This window comes from Larimichthys crocea, chromosome XXI (genome assembly GCF_000972845.2).
Source record: "Larimichthys crocea isolate SSNF chromosome XXI, L_crocea_2.0, whole genome shotgun sequence".
Taxonomy (NCBI): Eukaryota; Metazoa; Chordata; class Actinopteri; family Sciaenidae; genus Larimichthys; species Larimichthys crocea.
In genome coordinates, this window is record NC_040031.1 from 5,898,743 (window position 1) to 5,908,987 (window position 10,245).

General features: G+C 41.3%; 1 protein-coding gene across 3 annotated transcripts; it reads right to left on the reverse strand.

Annotated features, from left to right (window-relative positions):
• Positions 1-494: 494 nt before the first annotated feature.
• nap1l4a (nucleosome assembly protein 1-like 4a) lies at positions 495-8,980 on the reverse strand. 3 transcript variants are annotated; one of them, XM_019268581.2, is made up of 15 exons: positions 8,798-8,957; positions 7,902-7,939; positions 7,668-7,740; positions 6,919-7,063; positions 6,322-6,408; positions 5,798-5,932; positions 5,641-5,712; positions 5,407-5,546; positions 5,050-5,195; positions 3,275-3,294; positions 3,031-3,150; positions 2,897-2,932; positions 2,699-2,752; positions 1,475-1,509; positions 912-1,106 (listed from the first exon to the last, which is right to left on the reverse strand). In XM_019268581.2, the coding sequence occupies exons 1-14, from the start codon at positions 8,851-8,853 to the stop codon at positions 1,504-1,506; spliced, it is 1,128 nt and encodes a 375-aa protein (XP_019124126.1). In that variant the 5' UTR covers positions 8,854-8,957; the 3' UTR covers positions 912-1,106; positions 1,475-1,503. The 3 variants fall into 3 exon arrangements, with proteins under 3 accessions (XP_010731049.1, XP_010731050.2, XP_019124126.1); XM_010732747.3 differs by lacking the exon at positions 1,475-1,509 and having other exon boundaries at positions 495-1,106; positions 8,861-8,980; XM_010732748.3 differs by lacking the exon at positions 1,475-1,509 and having other exon boundaries at positions 495-1,106; positions 8,798-8,958.
• Between the last annotated feature and the right edge of the window lie 1,265 nt (positions 8,981-10,245).

Below are 10,245 nucleotides of genomic sequence, written 5' to 3' on the forward strand. Positions count from 1 at the left end.
GTGAGCAATATTAATGCAGAACACAACACAAACATTTGAGATTTATTATGACAATTTTAGAGAGAGAGAGAGAGAGAGAGAGAGAGAGAGAGAGATAGAGAGATAGAGAGAGAGAGAGATAGAGAGATAGAGAGAGAGAGAGATAGATAGAGAGATAGATAGATAGATAGATAGATAGATAGATAGATAGATAGATAGATAGATAGATAGATAGATAGATAGATAGAGAGATAGAGAGATAGAGAGATAGAGAGATAGAGAGATAGATAGATAGATAGATAGATAGATAGATAGAGAGAGAGAGAGAGAGAGAGAGAGAGAGAGAGAGAGAGAGAGAATATGACTTGGCAGTATTTGTGTTTTGCTGACCTGCTAAGTCCAGATAATATTTGAGCCAAAGAGAATGAGCGTATTAATGTGGCTGGATGCATCACTTCATACAGCTGCATGACACCAGAATAAATAGTCCAATGACATGACAATGAACATTTAAAAAAAGTAAATTAAATTCAAAATGATACATTGTATGTCTCTTAAAAAACACCATAACAAAAAGAACAAAACACTGCAGCAACCCCAGTGAAAGATTAAGTCAAACTTGTTCAGCAGTTTCCTGGTAAACTTACACGTCTCTTGTTGGCATTAAAAAACCCTGAGTAACTGATTTATTTCCATGAAAACTAAAGTTGGGAACCATTCCTTTCCTATCTCTTTTTTTTTCTCCATGTGATGATGTTCTGAGGTTCTCGGCAGTAGTAAAATACTCCACCTTACCAAAAGAAGAAGACTGTCCCTATGTGATGCCATGGTATTTTAATTAGAGTTAAGTCACTTCCTGCTTTGAATTCCAATGATGCCAAATTAGAAAAAAAAAAGGGGGGTGAGATGGGCGCAAGACAAAAGAAAAATAAGTCATGCACATAGTAAAAACGCAGTTTGGTTTGCGTTCTATTGCGTTCAGATGAGAGTTCGTAAAAGGGCAGAACCTGTAAGAGTAGGAGGACTTGCTGATTGGCTAAGAACTGATTTGACGGACAGCAGGTCTCCACCTCCTCTGATCACCACGGTTACTGCTGTTTGCATTCGGCAGGCTGGGGCTGTTCTTTCTGTGGGGAGCAGAAAGAGGGAAAGATCGGATTAGAAAACAAGAAGACAGACAGCTATCGAAGCCCCTGGGCATGAACTAGCAATGAGGAGAAGCTAACAAGAAAGCAGACACCAGAGAAAGTTTGTTTGGTTTTGTTACAGCAAAAGCAACAATGTTAGAAACCTGGGTTGAGACTACAAGAGGAAAGACTAATGGATGGAAAGAGAAGAAAGGGAGAATAGAAGTAGTACCAAACCAAGATGTGAGTTAGTGGGGTCCTAAACACCGCAAACTACTGGGAGAATCAAGGATGTAGTGAAAGAGAGATGCAGCCAGAATAATAAAGAGTGTAATGCATATGGGACGCCATCCTTTTTTCTCCCTTACCTAGAAATGCATTAGGTGAGAATGATTGATTATGCCTGTAAATGGAGGGGAATTGAGGGGTGGGAGAGACAACAATATGCACAAGTTTAATTCTCACATTCAGAAATGACGTAGTGAGCACAATGAAACATTGCTGAAGTTGGTGAATGAGCACACTGAATTCCTGAAGCAAAATGAATAACTCGACAGGTTCCATGAGAAAAAAAGTCAGCATGAGGAGCCACGAGAAGAACTCACTCACAGACAAAGCAGCATTGTGGGACACTCCTGATAAAACTGCTTGCAGGACATGTTAGCTCATTATGGATCATCTCAACTAAACCATGTAAGAAATGGCCCCTTTCTCCAACTATCATTACATAATCATTTGTAGCCCGCGGTCTGAGAGTTAAGTGGAGAAAAAGTCTGCCGTATGCAAGATTCACTGCATGTCTGAGCTGGTGATGGATGATGCACTCATGAGTGTGTGAAGGATTACTCAGAATCTCATCATCGTCATGGGTTTTCTAGTGAATCTAAAAACTAAACTAAAACTAAAAGTTTAGCTAGAAGCACTTTAAGTACTTTAAGTGTAGAACCTCTCATGTGTTGATCCCAGCTTTATTTATGGTTCATCAGCAGGCATCACGGGACATTTAGTAGTATATTTTAGTCTTAGTCAACTTTGTTCAAAGCATGTCAGAAATACTGATAAAATAATACTGATGTGCAAGTGTTTGTCTCCCCATGGTGTTCAAAGCTAAACAAACATGACAGGAGCATTTGTCTCTGCACATACAGGTACAGATAAACACTCATTAAGAACACAAAGTGCATAAACATAAATATTATATGATCTCAGAATGATTGCTTTGTTGTATGCAGATATTATAATGTTGAACTGAACATTCAGCACAGACAGTGATAGCACCTTTGATATATTAAAATATGAACGATCGGGTGGCTGATTCATTCCAAGTGTTTCACACAGTGGATATGCTGTAAACATTTCCATCAACCCCTCCAGCTGTGTCACGATGCATTTGTCTGAGTATTTAACCACACAAACAGTAAAATCATTTTTGTTGTGATGTTAGGACAGTTTTCACAACACTAAACATTGCTGAACTGTTCCGGGGAGGTTTGGTCAAAGCGTTCACCATCACTGCACTAATAAAAACATTCACACTTAAAATCACATATCACACGCAGGTGCAACAATCTTTAGTCTTTATTCATATTGACCTTGGGGTCGAAGTCTCCCTCGTCATCGTCGTCATCACCCTCTTCATCTTGCTCCTGACACACAAAGAAAAGAAAATAGTCAAAGAATTATTATTTAATAAGTATATATACTTATTATTGTATAATTTAGCAGTAAGGTGGTACAGTTGAGGACACACATCCTGTGTGAACGGTGTCCAGCTGCCTGGCGTTACTAACCTCTTCATCTCCCTCATCCAGCTCCTCCTCTTCAAACTGTATTACAAATAAATAACACACACGTTATAACGACAAGTTCAGCTTACATGTCCTTATGTGTGTGTGTGTGTGCGCGCTAGAGGAAAAACACTCACACTCTCGTCATCTTCCAGGGCCTCTCCAGTGAAATACAGCACTGCTCTGGGAACTATTCTCTCGCGGAAGAAATGACCAATCTCAAAGTCTGTGGCTAGAGTGAACTCAGAGTCTTCGTCCTATAAAACAGCACAACATAAAGCGGCCGTTTCAACACAGCCACAAATCTGATAGATTGATGGTGAAGGAAGATGCAATAAAATGGGTGGTGATTTTACAAAGAATAAGAGACATTGTACTCACCATTTCTCCATCTGGTGAAGCTGTAAGAGAAAGAACATGATTTAAGCAATAAACAACACACTGATTTACAACAGCTCTAGGAGGAAATTAATAGTATGATGAGAAGTGGAAAATGGGATTTTAAATGGCTCATTCATTTTTAAGCCAACAGTCACAGGTGGGTGTTACATTTGTCTTACAATAGCTCTCACTGGGCCAGCTTTGGGATCACCTGTAATTTAACCAACATCCGAAAGCCCATGTAAGGCAACATCACAGCGCGAGGTCACATCATCCACAGAATATGATAGGCTGTAAGCAAACAGCTGTGCTCCACTGACTAAAGGTGACATCACCCTTCCTCATCTTTCAGCAAGACGGTATTAGAGGAGACTGTTCTGTACTCTACATGAGCATCAGAATTTGATCACATACGTGCACTGCAGTGTGATCGCCAGACGTAATTCAAGAAGCACACTCCTTAAGACTGCTGGTGCAAATTAATCAAAACTGCCTGGTGAGAGGAAGGGGATCATTACCTTATGTGGATTACAGTACATCTTCGCAAATACTTAAGCAAGACCATTTTTTATACACAATCTCTATCTGAAAATAGAAATGTTTAGGCAAAATGGCACAGTGAACAGCAGCACCTGAAAGGCCTGCTTGCATTCGCCATTTGTCTGGTCAGTTGGTGTACATCCTGGCTGTAAGATTGCTCTCTATAGTTAAATTTAAAGTAACACTGGACCTTGAATGACTTGTGCTACTACTACGCTTGTCTGCGACAAAAACACCAATAGTCATGTACGGAGGCTATCACTGAACCAGTAAGACAAACATTTGTTCAGCCGGTGGGTGAGCAGTTCAACTTCTCAAAGTCAGAATAAGCCCAGACATGTTTGACAGGTGAGTTTAATACAGGCAACACAGTCATTCAAATAAAGGTGTATGCTACCTAGCTTACTGATCCCTTTGAAGGAGAATGACTCATCAAGACTTCCGACTTAAAGGACGTGCCTCTGTATTAAAAAGACTGACTTCAGTCGCACGTTTAAGGGGAGAAATTGCACCAGTACAATTATCTAATGTCCAAAATGTTTCATTGAATTATTTTTAAAATGCTACAAGCTTAAAAAAAAAAAGCACCTTGGCATTTTATCCACTGTTATTAAATGTGTCTAGAGCTTCTTTTGAAGCTTTGATACGTTTACTCTCAAAAGATGTGCTTAACACTAAGAAATTTTAAGGCAAGGGATTTGCAAAATGATTGTTGATTGATTCAGTGGTCTTACAACTTTGTCTTTTAAACGTCAGTCATTAACTGACTGTTCAATGTGACAAAAATACCCTAAACTGTCTAAGCTGGAAAATAATGGTAAAACCAAAGCTGATGTAAAAGGTCGACAAACAGCTTCATGTACAAAGTCCAACATCGGTGGGCAACAGACTTGTTTCACACAGCAGAGCGACTGAACAGTCTGACACAGTGTAGGAGTTTGGTGCCACCTGCTGCTGAATTCAACTCAATGCAGTGACCGACGATAAAACCACATGACATGTTTGCTAACATGCTGCTACACCGTCCGCCCACACAGGCATGTCGACTGTTTAGCAGGTTTATTTTATGTGTCGCTCTCACTCTCAGAGCTTTCAGTGATTGCAGGGTTTGTGTAGAAGCTAACAGAGAAGTACACATAATAAGCAAGTTGTTGGAGTAATTGTTTTGAATGTTACATTTAAACCTCCAGAGAAACCCGCTATGTTTTTGTCTGTGTTTCTGTGCGTGTTCTCACCTTTAACAGGGTTAAAGAAGTTGAAGAAAGAGTCGTTGGGAACCTGTTTGGTAACAGTGCGGACGGTGCCACGGCCTTTATGCTTCTGTTTCTTCTTAATGGTTTTCACTGTCACATCCTTCCCCTTGTGCCAATCTATCTGACAGCTAGAGAGAAGCATCATGCATGAGTAGTAGCAGCAGAAAACACAGATGCAAAAAGAGCAAAGTTGAAAGATGTGCAAAGAGGAAGCTGATATGTGGGATGTAGAGTCAAGAGAGATTAATATAGAACGAGTTAACCACACAATCTATTTTTTTCTCCTTGAGGCGTCAAAGCTAGAGTTTAACAAGCATGTTTGTGTGCTCTGGCTCTTACCCTTCACAGTCAATGATCTCTGGCCCCTCAAATGAGAAAGGATCTAAGGCATCAGGCTCTGCCTTCATCTTGTAGACTTTAGTGAGCACTGCATTGTTGAAGTAACCATTGGGCTCAAAGTGGAACTCTAATGTGAAACTCTGTTGGGGGAAGAAAAAAAAAAAGAGAAGTACTTACACTACTTAGTTTATTACTTTCACATGATATTAATATTAATAACATGAAAATACTAACCATTGGCTGTCCAGGCTCAGAAAACTTCACTTGAATATCTTTCAGGTGCTTTAAGATGGGCTCGTCGTGCTCCTGGTGGTATGCAAACAGTCAGCTCAGGGAAACATGACACCGTTTAGAAATGGGAGTACTGAGTGACACAAGAATTTAAATGTACCTGTAGCATGTCACTGAGCATGTCCACGCTCTTGAATATGGTGAGCCAGAACTCAGGGATGCCTTTTGGGTCTTCCTCTGGCACGGCTTCCTCTTTCTTCGCATCCTCAATAGCAGCTTTTTCCTTTACCTCCTCCTACAAGCGGAGCAGCAGAATACGTCCGTTAAAATTCACTGCTTAAACAAACAATCTAATGTTAAGCTCTCAAGTCTCACTGAGATCATGATGTTTACAAGACACAGATCTTGTTTGTACAAAGAAATCAGATACATCACACAAGACTGAACAATCCTGTTTGTTAGTCCCAGTGATTCTTATTAAAACCACATTTCCTACAACCCTGCCCATTGGCCTATTTGTCCAAAGATTAAGGAGAGAGATGCACCGATTCCTTAATCCACCATGGAGAGAACGTAAGACATTAGAAAGACATTTTATTAATGTATTCGGCAGATATTTTCCTTTGCTGTGGAAAGCTGGAGAAAGTAGAATTTGTCAAAGTGATAAATAAAAGAAGTACTTACAGCTAGCTCCTCCTCTTCCTCTCTGTCACTGTGCCACTCACACTCTTCGTCTGTGGGCTCCACTGTTCCTGTGACAATGTCTCGTCTCTGCAACACACACACACACATTACAACAATTATTTTAATCAATTTAGAGAAGGAATTGGCATGAAATATCTGTACATGAACACACACAGACATATATAATACACACACACACACACACACACACACACACACACACACACTCACAGACAGACAGGTGCAGCAGGATTACAGCTGTCAGTCTTCAGTGGGACTAAGAATTGCTGAGTTCTTGTCACTAGCTCTGGAAATAGCCTTGACTGACAAAAGAACAGTTGACTACTCGTTGTGGCAGTTTTCAATTTAGCACCAGGGCTGAGTCCTCACTGACCTCGGATCGAACCAGAGAGACTTCACAACCCAGCAGTGCAAGGAACACCACATGTGATTCTTAAACACTCTGTCCTTAACAAACAGTGTTTGTTGTTGTTGCTGTGTTTGCATGAACATACAATAAGCAAAGAGAATTCTGTTTGTGTGATGTTATGCAAGTTACGCAAGTAAAACATTTTGTCATAAGATTACAAACTGTACCTTCTCGAACAGCGGCTGATAGAGGGCAGCATACTTCCTCTCTAGCTCATGGACCTCCTCGTAGAATTTAGCCTCTATGTTGGCACACTGCACCTGTAGCCTTTTCAAGGCATGCACTCGCCTCTTCACTACTTTGGGAAGCATGCTACGAAAGAAGATGAACACAAGAATCCATGTGCAATAAATTATTTATAGTAAAAGTAATATTATGACCTATATGTTAGAAATAAACCTGCTATCCTACACATATACACAAATATTGTTTTTTATATTAGTATTGCATCTAAGTTTTAAATTCTGCTAGTGTGACAACATTACAGCAAAACAGTTAACCGTGTTAAACACCAATTGGATAATTCCATATGTGGTTTTCCATACCTGATTTTGCAGCTTAAGTAATGAAGTATAAAGTACTATTCACAGGTTAACACAGAAATGATACCAAGATCACAATCCTGAACATTTTGCAGCAACAATCAGAACAGAGGTACACCTCATGACAATTACAGCCGTGGGTAAAACAGCACCATGCTGTGACCAAAACGTTGGCACTGTCAGACTGCCAATATATGTGCACAGGCAGGAAATAACATCAGTGTCCAAACAACATATATGTATTAACATATATACAGTATGAATGTTGTGTGCTTGTTGTTTTAAGGCTACTATTGTAAGTTATCTGACGTGAACAATAGTATTTTGTTACCATGACAACAGTTCACAACAGCATGAACCATCAGACATGTTACCTTTCCAAGAAGTGGAAGCTGACGGGTCTGTCCATCTGCCCACCTGGATTCTGCATCCCTTGATCCCCTTTACCTGCCAAACAAACAGAATAACATTAACGCAGGTTCACCTCGCACATTATCATTTGACTCATAATTGATCACAGTTACAAGACTGAGGCTCGTGTCATTGTTCTCATCCATGTTCAAACTTTTGATGTCATAGTGAACACGTCAATATGTTTATGTCTTCACCTTTACTGGCGTCCATTACCGAGTGGAAGCTCCTTCCTCTGAAACAGAACAATTGGACTTGTCACATGAGTCAGACAGTGATTGAGCGACTACTGACAGAAGCGACAACACAGTGAAAGAAAAAAACAGTGGCTGGTGTTACAGGGTTTGAGTTTGTTATTGCGTCGAAAGCAGCGGTGTTACATCTCAAATGTACAGCCGATTATTTGAGGAGGAGAGGCGTCATGTAGAGGATCGGAGCGGCGGACAGCTGAGCTAACTTTGACCGAATAACAGAAGCAGTGGTGTTGAGCAAGCGCAGGCCGATGACGCATTGACATGCTAGTAGCAGCTGGGCTAGGCTGTGACAAGTTAGGATCGCTTTCTTTTTTTTTCCCCAACAAGTAAAAACGACTACTGCTAACTCTGACAGTCACAGAGGGACACTCATAAAACAATATCATAAATCAATCTAGATATTTACACCGGTTCAGCAGCTGGCACGTTGTTATAACCACCCAGTATGGGCGGTGCCAAAGATCTGACAGCAGCTAACCGGGCTGGCTAGCAGCTCCGAGCCAACGTGCTATGAACAATGCTTTGGCAAAGAGCTAACGTGAAGGTTAACGCTTGACATTAACACTTTCTGCCTAATTCGTTTAGGACAGCTGGGATAAAGTGTGCTCACGAGTGGCCGAAGCAAAAAAACGCCACGGCTTTCTGTCGCGCGGATAAAAGCAGCGGTTAAGGTTACAGCTATGCTAACGCTAGCCGCATTGGCAAGCTAACGCCAGCTAGCTTCCGTTAGCCCGCGCGTTTCTAAAAAAAGTCAGAGCCGCCGAGTTTTACAAGACAGTTCACCAGCGGCGCGTCAGATTAGCCACATAACTCGCCACGGTCACGGTGAGCACACTCACGTGGCGGCAGATGATCGTAATCGTGAGACGTTTGCGCCCGTTAGCCGCGTTAGCATGTCTTACCTCTAGCTGAGCGGATCCAGGCTAGTCGCGTCGCTCACGCGTCTTCGCTTCGACACCCACGCGCGAGCAGCACACGCGCTCCAGCATCCTCGACTCTGATTGGACAGCCGGCGAAGGAGAGGCACGGTGCTGTGTTCAAGTGCTGTGTTAAAAATCTCAGTGAGTGCAAAGAAAATCAACTCTGCTCGCTCAAATAAACAGAGAAATTCAGGATTTATGATCAGTATTTGTGCAAATAATCTCATGGACTTGTGTGGCAAATTTCTAAGACCAAATATAGGAGACAAGATGAAGTACTTTATGTTAGATTCATATCAAATTTTGCATCTTTATCCTTCATTTGCTTGTGTCACCCCCAGATAGCAAATATTTTGGCTGTATTATGGCATACATTTGGCATTTTTGGCTTTCCTTTAGCATTAAGAAAGCCCTTTGGCTTAACTGTGGTATGATTAGGGTTATCCATAATAGATAAGGAGGCGCCAGCAATATATGGCTGAGTTAAGGCATGTTTAGAAGATTGGGCGTGAGCGGGAACAGCTGATTTGGGGCTCTTCTGGGACATTTATGGCTATATTTTGGAAGTCCACAATTTGTTTTGGGTGAATTTTGGCTCCCTTTTGGTATGATTTTGGCTTTCCTAATTTGGGCCACTTATGGCCTAGGCATCCCCCATAACTTTGCCAAAATGCAAGCCAGATTTGGGCCAAAGCAAAGACAAACGATTTTTCCTATCTTCTCTGTATTTTACAGTAATTGTTCAAGGTTTCTGCTCTGTTTATTTTACTCAAACTGTTTTCCAACATAGCACCGCACATAGATCTAGATGTTTTGATTAATTATATGAACTACAAAAGTACAAATGAGGTGTGTCTGTAAGAAGATTAGTAATGGAAATAATGCCTGTGTAAGTGTGTGGATGTGCAATAAGCACAAAGAGCAAACCTGTTAGCTGTCAGGTTGGAGTAATAGGATGGGATGATCTTACAGGTCTGCTCATGTAGACTCCAGAGCTAAGCCCGTTCAGGTTTTCCTGCGTCACGGACAAGCTCTCAGTTTCAGCCTCTGACTTCCTGGGAGAAGAAGAGCGCAGACAACCAGAAAAGACAAGCAAAGACAAGGCCGACCCTGGGGCTGTCACATTCCCCCCAATAAGGAAGCATATAACATAGTATATGCCAACAGAGGTCAACCAAAGGGGCAATGTGGTCTGCCCAAGGCAATCTCAAGTTGTGCCCCTTTGGCAAGACCAAGTGTTACTGTGTGCAGTTGTAGTAAACTGGTTTTCAGGTTGCCAGTTAGGTCCCAGCCTAACAATTTTTGGGTCAAGATCATCAGTCAAATATTTGACCGTACATAGGATTTAAAGAGAAAAGAGCATAAAA